Source organism: Limulus polyphemus, unplaced genomic scaffold (assembly GCF_000517525.1).
Source record: "Limulus polyphemus unplaced genomic scaffold, Limulus_polyphemus-2.1.2 Scaffold432, whole genome shotgun sequence".
Classification (NCBI taxonomy): domain Eukaryota; kingdom Metazoa; phylum Arthropoda; class Merostomata; order Xiphosura; family Limulidae; genus Limulus; species Limulus polyphemus.
This window is the reverse complement of record NW_013666042.1, coordinates 473,107-483,900: the sequence shown is the minus strand read 5'-3', so window position 1 is coordinate 483,900 and position 10,794 is coordinate 473,107. Positions and strand designations below refer to the sequence as shown.

The following is a 10,794-nucleotide window of genomic DNA, read 5'->3' as shown; positions in this document are numbered from 1 at the left end:
TTTTTTTAAAGGAAATTATAATTTTACGGAAATCCACAAGGTGAAGTGAAAATTGCAATGTTTAGATAGGCAAAGCCAATGTTGAGGAATAGCTAAAGTGGCAGTGGAGGGTAAGTATGTTTTGGAATTTACTTTGTGTATAGTATCACAAACTTCCAAGCAGTCACTAAGAGATGATACTTAATATAGTTGAGTTCCTTCAATTTCTACAACAATAAATTAAATCAGTTGCATCAACCACAAACACATGAATATAGTAACCCCAGTTTTTCATTCTACTGCTACCTTTCAAAGAACAGTCATTCTATGGGGAGGATGCAGGACTAACCAATCACAACGTTCAGCAAAAGGGTTCTCATAGATGGTAAGAGGTGTGGGATTTCAGATTTGATTAAAATCAAATAAAACATAATTAATAATCCATAGTTTGTAACTAACAATTCTAGAAACTAAAACTGTGACAACAGTGCAGTAAGAGAATTTGTTAGAGTAAGAGGATACTGAATCTAAACTTTACAACATCAAATAAGCATCTGACAAATGGCTTTCCCACTTGAAAGAAAAACAAAATTTCAAAGAAAATTGTATTTATACAAGTTCATAAGTTCACTACAGACAAATAAATTTTGTGATATGATTTAAGTATTACCTGAGCCAATAACTTGTTGTATTACCTTGACACATTGCCAAGGAAAAGAATGAAGATTCACGAGTGCAAATGCATAAAGAAAGCTAGTGCACAAGGAAATGTGTTGCCCTCCTATTGGTGGAGAGGTTTTTACTGCATAATTGTGAGATTAGGTATGAGTTCACTAAAGGCTTGTGGCATACAAATCGCTAATGCAGACATAAGGGGAAGATAGCTTACTGTGTGAAGTGGTGTTGTAACATCTGGTAAAATGGTAAGATCATATTAATGTTCATTTAAATTGTTCAAGAAAGATACATAATGTTGTGTCACATACATAAAAAGATTTATTTTGCAACACTTCACGTTATCAGAGACTGAAATTAAATATGATAGTTCATAATACATGGACACAAAGCTTACCTGATTCTTGTCAGTAATGCAGATTAAGCATATAATAACAGGAACTGTCAATGTAGATTTGAAGGGAAGCATATGGGTATTTCAGGTATTTCCACTTGTTTCAACATTTTGCACAATTATTTTTTAAATTCTTAAATAAAATGCATAACAGGATTTGCTTACTGCTGGCAATGTTTTATAACATAATTTCTTAATACATTAACAATACAAACCTTATGTTGGCCACCTCTGTGAAGTATTGTGACAACCAGTTTTTCTTATGTTTTGCTTTTTATATCTTCAATTACATACACCGAAAATTAGCAAAGACATGTGTATATGTATCTATATTGATACATAATTCTTAATTTGAATAAACAGGTATCACCAGTTTTCAAGGCAGATGGTTGTTAAAAGCCTTTTCTTCAGGTAAAACCACATTATATTTGCATTTTTTACAAACATATGGGTTGTATAATCATTATCAAAAGCTATGTAAAAGTCCCCACTTTTTCCTAACCAAGTTAACAATCAAACATGACTGCAGAAATGAACAAAGTATCGATCTAAGATTTTTTACTATGTTTTACATGCATTTCTTACACAAATAAAGTCAGAACAGATTTTGAACATATTTACACAGTATAACTCAAATGCCCCAAAACTGCTACATTTAACATACTTGTCTTGGCCTCCAAAATATTTCTTGAAAAAAAAAAATTAAAATACACCGTTAATTACCAAAATACAATTGATCTTGTGAGTAATGCAAATGATAAACTATGAGAAACTAACCGCAGTTAAAAGCATTATCAATTTAAATGTATATAGGGAGCTATTGTTTTTGCTAGTTAATTACTTGTTTGTTTGTTTTAGAGCAAAGCTGCATTTGGTTATCTGCTGTATCCACCACAGGGACTTGAGCCCCAGCTTTTAGTGTTGTAAGTCTGTAAATGTGCCACTGGGGGACTGCTAGTTAATATTACTATAGTTACATATTACAATGTTCTATAAGAATATAACTTAAACTTGGAGTATAGGACTGATAGAATTTGTTATTATTACCGAGTATATTAAAGCACAAAATATTAGATATAAAAAATAATATTCTCAATATCTTAACATTACTTACTTGATAACGTACCTGTAGTATCGGAGCTAAAAATGCTTTTCTAAGTTACAGATAATACTGTGTATAATACAAATCTAAAAACCACCATTTTTAAGCTTCGAAAAAATAGGCGTATGTTATTAACATGTAACACTAGTTTCTAATCTAAAAAACAGTGGATTCTGTGAGGAGGAGAAAATGCAGACACATGGAACAATCCTCAGTACAGAAAAGTACGGTCTTTCACACTGTCTACATGAGGTGCACTCACAAAAATACAGTACTTGCAATAATGCACATCAAATAAATCCTTGAACACCCACATCTTTTAGTTTGGAAACTTCACTTAGCATGTAAAATTTTTCACTATTTTTGAAAAACTGATGGGTCTATTCTTAATTATTCATCAGTATTCATGCAGGAAAAAAAGTCAAATATATATACGTCTAATTGAAAATTCTACAGCAGCTACAATGAATACGACACATAAAAATGTAGTTTTGCAATTAAAAAATTACCTTTGAGATAAAATTTTTAAAAGGTGGGAATGTTGAAACAAAAAACAACATCATGTTACAACCATATTTCACACTTAAGAAAGACATTACTTCCTTCATCACTTACTTGTTTTATAGGGAAGTGCAACACATTGTTCAGATACAAAGGCAGTTCTGTAAGCAGCATAGAAAAACCCCAATTACCACAAAACTTTGTGAAAGACAGGGCCCAAAGAGGAACAGAAGTAAGAATACTATGCCATGGTACCTTAGTAAGCTATGTAAAGAAAAAAAAGTTCAGTAAAAATAGTAATTTTTATGAAGTTATTCACCTAAAAACTAATAACCTAATAACATTATACATCTATACATATTTATTATTTTTATTTTATTGACCTTTCAGCTGTGCCTGACTAACATTACAGAAGTTGTGATGACATGGCCCACATACACTCATTTTACCATATCCAAGATTATAAAACTGAACTTTACAAAAAGATCTGTCTTAGCTATGTTCTAGTGGACCAGTATTTTGTAAAATACAGTCACATTTTGGTTATAATACATTACATATGTACATACATCATTACTATTTACAAATAAGTTCTTAAACTTCCGTAATTTTCCTTGAAATATAGAACAGTAAATAAAGAAGTATAGAAAACAATTATCTCTTCTAGTTACAAATTTTGTACTCATTTTCTGCTTGACTTAAGCTGCTAATTTTTGGAATATCTATTTTTAAACTTCTTTGAAACCTTTGTATGTATGAAAAATCAATTTTACTAAATCTTTTGATCTAGTTTCTAATTAAGACTATGTATTATTTTCAATAAGAACTTTGTGGAGTCTAATGTTCCAATACAGAATCTACAGCACAGTTCCTCTATCATAATCATATTTTTCAACAGTAAAATAATGAACACTGGTGTTACTTTAAAAGTGGCTAATTATATCTGTGTTTAGTTAGTATTACTTTACAGAATTCTGTACACAGCAAATTTAAAATAAACCTGCATACTGCCATGCATGATAAAATGCATTTGCAAGTCATTGTTTAATTTCTTACATTCAATGACACTTGTAATTTTGAGGCAAAAGATATGTTTTACCTTATACAAAAAAAATATAAAATGTAGCCAAATTTAGGCTAAATCTCATACAAACATTTTCAATGTGAGGGAAACAACAAAGCATAGTTTTACAATTAGTAACATTTAAATAAACTATATTCAAAAAATAAAGTGATAAAGGGCAGTATTTTTTTATTAGTAGTAAATTATAAAATTATCAATAACACAACAAGTTCTGAAATTTTTACACCACTAATTTAACACCTTGACTTTAAAAAGCTAATTTCATCACAATTCAATATCATGAAATATTCTACATCCATACACAATCAAATTTAAATTATGAAATATAAAACAGTGTTTGCAATGTACGAAACCAAATTTTGTGGCATTTCCAGTGGCAAGTTCTGTAATACTATATGTAAATGTGTTGATTGAAAATATATAATTTAAAAACATAAATTAGTAGAAACAATATTAACACATTCTTCAAATCCTATAACAGCATAGCTTCACTGTAGTGAGTAAAAGACAACTAACAACACCATACATATAAAACAAGTACTACTACTAAAAGAAACTTTGTCTTTTTTTTTTATTTGCCTTTGTTTACTGAAGGGCATGGAATTTCCTGAAATCAGTATAATCCAGTAACAAGTGGTGAACTGAGTGATAGATTGGGAGTTCATAGTTAGTTTTTGATTTTTCAGAATAATGTATCTATAAATGTAGAATTTTTAACATGTAAAGATTAGTGTAATTCTATCTAAACATACCTTTAGGTAATTTGTAATACACTGGCGATTGGTCTGAATATACAATATTTCTCTACGCAATATTGTTGGATGTTCTTCAGGCCAGTCATGAATTAAAAGTATCCAGAAAAAGAACCAAAGAATGCCACATGAACCTTTGAAAAATGGATAGAAATATTTCATTAAATATTATAAAGAAACATACTGATTCTCTCAATATTTTTTTGTTGAGTAGTTTCTATTTGGAGCTATGAAAAAAAGGCTGCAAGGGAGAAAACAGCCGGATTATAAGTTCTATTTGAAAATCTTCAGGATGTTTCTATTCTATACAGAATAATTCTTTGTATTGTTCAAAGAGGTTTTAATAGTATGATACAAAGTGTTTTAAATCACAAGAACAGGATAAAATACCTGTAATTTGCAAGTTTATGATTTAAGAAACGTATATTATTAGTGTTACAGTGGAAGTTTCAAAACAAATAAAAACCAATTTTTTGATACAAATGGATTGAAATGTCATTAAAAACATCTTTAATACACAGCAATAATTTACATATAAAATGAAGGTGTATTATAAAAGTAGATGTGTAAAATAATAATGAACATATGACTACAGTATCAAACTTTTAACTGTATGTATGGACAAGTAACCAATTTAAAATTTTCCCATGTTAAAATATATTGAGTTAACTAGTTATCTGATATATTAACTATATATATCAAATGTGAAAGAAATAGACACTTAATGAATTACCTATGCCAAAACAGAATATACATGCGAGGGTGTTGGTTAAGTTCAATCATACAATTCCAGTTATTGAAACTCATAATTTATCAATAAAATCATACCTTTTCTACACCCCTGGAACACATTTACTAAATAATGGTAAAAGCTCCTACCAAAAAAAATATTATCCTTCAGAAACTCTTGTATCAATTTTAGAAATACACGAAGTTCATTAACAGATATAACACCATCATGTGACCACAAACAACAAAAATCATAATTATCTTACACATCAAGTGAAAAACTTGATTAATGCTATTAATTTTTTAGTTTACTCAATCTGATTAATAGAGTCCAGGTAGCTTAGCATGTAAACCACTCGCCTTCAATACTACAAAGCGAGCCACGTTTGAATCTGAGGCAATCCTACAAAATCTTCCCCACACTTAATGCATTATAAAAGTGATAGTCAAATCTCACTATTTCAGATAAAGCATAGGTCAAGAGTTGCAAATGGCTGCCTTTTTTCTGGTTGGCATTACTAAATTATGGGCAGCAGCAGATAGCCAAAGGTGGTCTTTGCCATAAAATAAAACAAATTAGTAAGAATGATGAATTTTTAAACATTTTATTTTTTAGTTGGAAGAATATAAATTCATTCTTCTAAAACCACTAAAGACACAGTGCTTCCTCAACTTTGAAAAAGAGACAAAATGATATGAAAATGGCAGCTTTTGGCCAAATACTGTACAGTATATTTAAGCAAATAGAACAAGCAAGTTTTTGTCCTATGTGCAAATAACACACATATACATTTGGCACCCTGTCATAACAACAGCATATAGGGTGAGCACCTCTGACCTCCCTGGTTGCTACTTGCTACATGCTACAAAATCAAAAACATGTAGTACACATTTTTTAAATATTCTCTTCATTGCTGCACCAAATAATATAATATTTTATACAGATGATGATGCTGTGACACATAAAAAAGAAAAAAGATGTACTTGTAGAATTAGGCTTAACTCCTTATTTTTCATACAAATCAATAAGCTACATATATCTTAACAGAGAAAAACATGAAATCAAGTTATTATCTTATTATACATAAAACAATCAATGCACGTATATGTCTGCACAAAACTGACTAACCTAACTAATTATCTCCACAAGTTTTTGGATTACCATGATAGATATCAGGAAGAGGAATGTTTGGTTTTTCTTTAACTACACATGTGTGAATGCTTCATGGCATAAAAGCAAATTCACTTTGTAGGAAAACTTTGTGAACTTACCAAAAATGTAGAAAACTGTAGGCCAGCCTCCACCAAAATCACAATTACACAACATAGCAGCAGCAGGTAAGGTAATAACAGTACCCAAATTAGCACCTGTTCCCACCAAGCTGATAACTGTGCTACGTTCTTGTAAAGGGATCCAACGGGCATACATGACATTTAATGCTGGGTATGTAATCCCCTGTACATAAAAAAAATGTATAAAATTTTATGTTAGAAACCCTTTTCTCTGAAAGTTATCCTTTACTGATATTATGAATTATAATTTAAAATATGTGTAGTTTGGAAAATAGTGTCAGTCCCAAAATTTCACACTTTTAAATTGCTAATGATATGAGCTACTTATGTATTCTATGTGATACTACAGTATGCAAGTTAAGATTTTGATTAATTTTCATAATTTTATAAGTATGTAAAACCTTACTTTTTGATGAAGTGAATGAAATCCTTTTGTACTGTTCCCTAAATGCAAATACTATTTGAAAGGGCAACTTAATTACAATTACATGTTCTTAGTTATCAATGAAAGAGCTTCCGGACAGCATTATCTTTGCAAATTTTACCATTTCTTAACAGTTCTCATTGAAACAATATAACTAAGAATAATCAATACTAAATTTGAAATTAATCTGACTTTTGAGACACATTAAAACATATTTTTGGGTGTGTGCACAAAACCAATACATAGTTGAACATACACAGATAACACAATAATCATAATAGAATCATTTAGATGAGGTAAAAATAATAAGAAATTTTTAAATACTGGAAATATCTATGTTTGGTTATTTTTCTACTAATATTTTCTTAAATCAAAGGAAAATATATTTATACATACATGTATATTTAAGCAGTTTCCAATGAACTAAACAAAACAACAATTTTGCCATAAATTTCTATTGCATATTCATGTATGATGGAAAACTTTTAAAACAAAATCAAATAATATTTATCATATATCCACATGTACATTCATATTCTTAGGCCACATTTACTTTCAGTCCACATAATATTCAGAGCTGCACATGTCATGAGTAATTTAAGCTACATATATATAACTAATTGTTTTTATAGGTTAGAGTTTCTAAAAGATTACAATATTAGAAAGACAATTTGTTTCAGTTTAAGTGCAAAGCTGCACAATGGCTATTTGTGCTATGCCACCACAGAGATAAGTTTAACACTAAGCCACCAGTTAAAAATACCCTATACTGAATCTCATCTGCCCACCTTGTATTAAGACAAAGTGTACTTTTTTGAGAATGTTTAGGAAAAGCTCACAGACAAATTACAAGTATGTACTTATACACGGACAGCTGAACATGTTTAAAGCTAAATTTTATAAATGTCAGTTTCAAAAAAATTGTTACAAAAATTCAAGACTTTGTTCATTTTCTATCAAGTATTAAAAAAAGGATAGGTCTTTTACTCTTTTGGTATACATAAAGTAAATATATGTGACAGTTTATCACTGAGTTAATAGAAAAAATTCTTCTGTTCCATATTTCACAAGAGGATTTACTACATAAAGCATGAAATGAAATAGTTTATATGTATTTGTAAAAAAATGATGAAATATGATATAAAACTAAAAATGATAATTATGGTAACACAAATAAAACCATTTTAATATCCCAAAAAACCATGATTCCTACCATATTTTGAACCATACCTCTCCAATACCCTCCAAAATTCTGAGAATTATAAAAGCTGTAACACTCCAACGGGCTACTATAGGTGTCAACATTGTAAGAAGAGATGTCCAAAGAATACCACTTCCAAATAACCACTTAGCACTGTATTGTTCAGCAAGTCTTCCACCAGGAACTTGGGTAAGGATGTAACCATAGAAAAAAGCTGCAAGAATGATACCTTGAAGATTTTCATCCCAGGCAAACTCTCCATCCTTCGAAGCAATATTATTAAACAAATATTGTAATACGTTTAGATGCATAATATTATTAAACAAATATTTTAATATGTTTCTATGGATAAATATTCACAATCAAGCACCAAATTAATAAACTGCAAATTTTTATTTCACTGACCTTAGCTTTCAAACCTGAGCCAAACATTGTGAATACTACCTAACTCTTAGAAGAACATTTGTATTATTGACAAAAGAAAAAAAAGAAGAAATCATGTATTACTCTTTATAGTCCTTTGAAAGATAAAAAATATACACAAAAGTATGACTTTTCATGATATATATAGATGAATATATACATATATCCTGTTTTTAAATTTATCCACATTAGAACTTGCACTTATTGATTTATTCATATACTCACTGTTGTTTCTACAAAAACTAACCCCAAGTTTAATGCAGTCATAAATAAAAGGAATGTAACTAAAGGGTTACAAAACTTTCTTGTAATTGTTTGGAGTTATGAATGAGGTTATAGGATGGATTTTCTAGGCTCACTATGTGTTTCATATCTTAATTAAAAAGAAACATTAATAAAATTGGTGAAAATGTTTGAAAATGGACTGATAATATGCTTTCTGTTAGAAAGCAAGAAGTGTTCATAAATGATAATTATTCAATTTGGAAGAACATTCTTTGTAGATCAGTCAAATCTGAATGTTAATCACAAATTGTTGGACAAATCTTGCAGTTGAAAATATTTCCCTGAGACAAAATCACTTGGTGAGAATTTGATAGTATATTTCAATATTTAAGGTATCAAATTTATAGAAAGTCAACATGTGACGAATTCAGAAAAAAAAGTTATAATCAACAGATTTCTCTTGTATAGGTCATCATTGCAACTATTCAAACTAAAGTGCATATGTCATAACCTTTTACAGAATTACATTTAAAATTTAATTAAACAACTCTATTATCAATGTATGTCAAAATGTAATTTATAATTGAAATTCTTATATGATCCAAGTTTAAGTTTTAAATTTCAAAGGAAATATCTAAAAATATTTTCAATTTTCACTTCTACATGTCGAATGATGAAGCTGCACTCCGAATTGTCCCCTTTAGATTTTATATCATAAATAACTTTCAGAAAGTCCAACTAATTAGAAAAACAAGCTGCATATAATTATAAACAAAATATAAAATCTGAACCTCCTACCTTTTTGAATTTACAAGATATCAATAAAATTGTTAAATCCATCAAAAGATGCATCTCTCATCTGTCATGTCTTTCAAGACAGTTTTATATATAATCACACACACACACACATACATACATAACCTCTACATGGTTGATGGTAATGTTTATAAAAAACAGAAAAAGCAGATTTTCTTTTACATGAAGCTTATTACAATAATTTCTTTTTGGCAGGCATACTTAAACAGCTAACCTTATTGTCTGTGGTAGTTGTTCAAATCTGGCCAGCTAAAAAATTGATTTAATCTATTTATAGCTTATTTAGAAAGCTTTTGAAATTAAAGTAGTTTTGGGATGTTATATTTTAGGAAATGATATATTATTTGTGTTCTAAAATGCATATTTTCAAGCTAAATAAATTTTTTCTTGAACACAGAAATTTGATAGACTCGCTAAGGGAAAATATTGTCTTAAAAATCTTTTAACATTCTTTAAAAAAGGTTACTGCTTATGTACATGAGGGTAAGGGAGTAGACTTGGTTCATCTGGATTTTTCAGAAAGCATTTGACAATGTGTCACATAAAAGGCTTGTAAAAAATTATCTGTATAGATGTGGGGGGATAAGTTAGCAAATTGTATAGAAGAGAGGCTAGATGGAAGAAAGCAGAGGGTTGTTACAAATGGAGTTCAGCCAAACTATATTAATGTCACAAGTAGGGTACCTCAGAGCTCATTCTTAGGACCTTTGCTCTTTTTGATTTATATCAATGACATATTAGGTCATCAAGAAATTAATGTTGCTTTTTTTTAGATGAAAAAACCCGAACAACTTGTATATCAAAACAAAACATTTATTAAATGAAATAGTCTCCATTCTTATCAATGATGCTTTTCCATCTTACAATCAGGTTGTTAATGCCCCGATTAAAGAAATCACTTGGCTTTGAAACAAAAAAACATGTCAATGTCCTCTTTAACACCTTCCACATTTGCATACATTTTTCCAATAAGATGGTGTTGCAGTGAACAAAAAAAAGATGGTAATCTGATGGTGCCATATCTGGAGAATATGGTGGGTGGGGGAGAACTTCCCAACCCAACTCCATAATCCTGTGTTGCGTCAAATATGTCACATGTGGACGTGCATTGTCATGGAGAAGAAGAACACCTTTCCGATTGACGAGTGTTTCTGATGAAGGGCTTGATTTAAATGTTCCAGTTGCTGACTATAGAT

General features: G+C 29.7%; 1 protein-coding gene across 1 annotated transcript in view; it reads right to left on the bottom strand.

Annotated features, from left to right (window-relative positions):
* LOC106458232 (sialin-like) overlaps positions 1–10,794 on the bottom strand; it is a 71,598-nt gene that overhangs the window by 26,865 nt on the left and 33,939 nt on the right. The window contains exons 3-6 of the mRNA XM_013917707.2: positions 8,164–8,397; positions 6,489–6,672; positions 4,488–4,621; positions 2,766–2,915 (exon numbers count right to left, since the gene is read on the bottom strand). Of these exons, the coding sequence (XP_013773161.1) occupies positions 2,766–2,915; positions 4,488–4,621; positions 6,489–6,672; positions 8,164–8,397 (702 nt within the window). The remainder of the gene's footprint in view (positions 1–2,765; positions 2,916–4,487; positions 4,622–6,488; positions 6,673–8,163; positions 8,398–10,794) is intronic.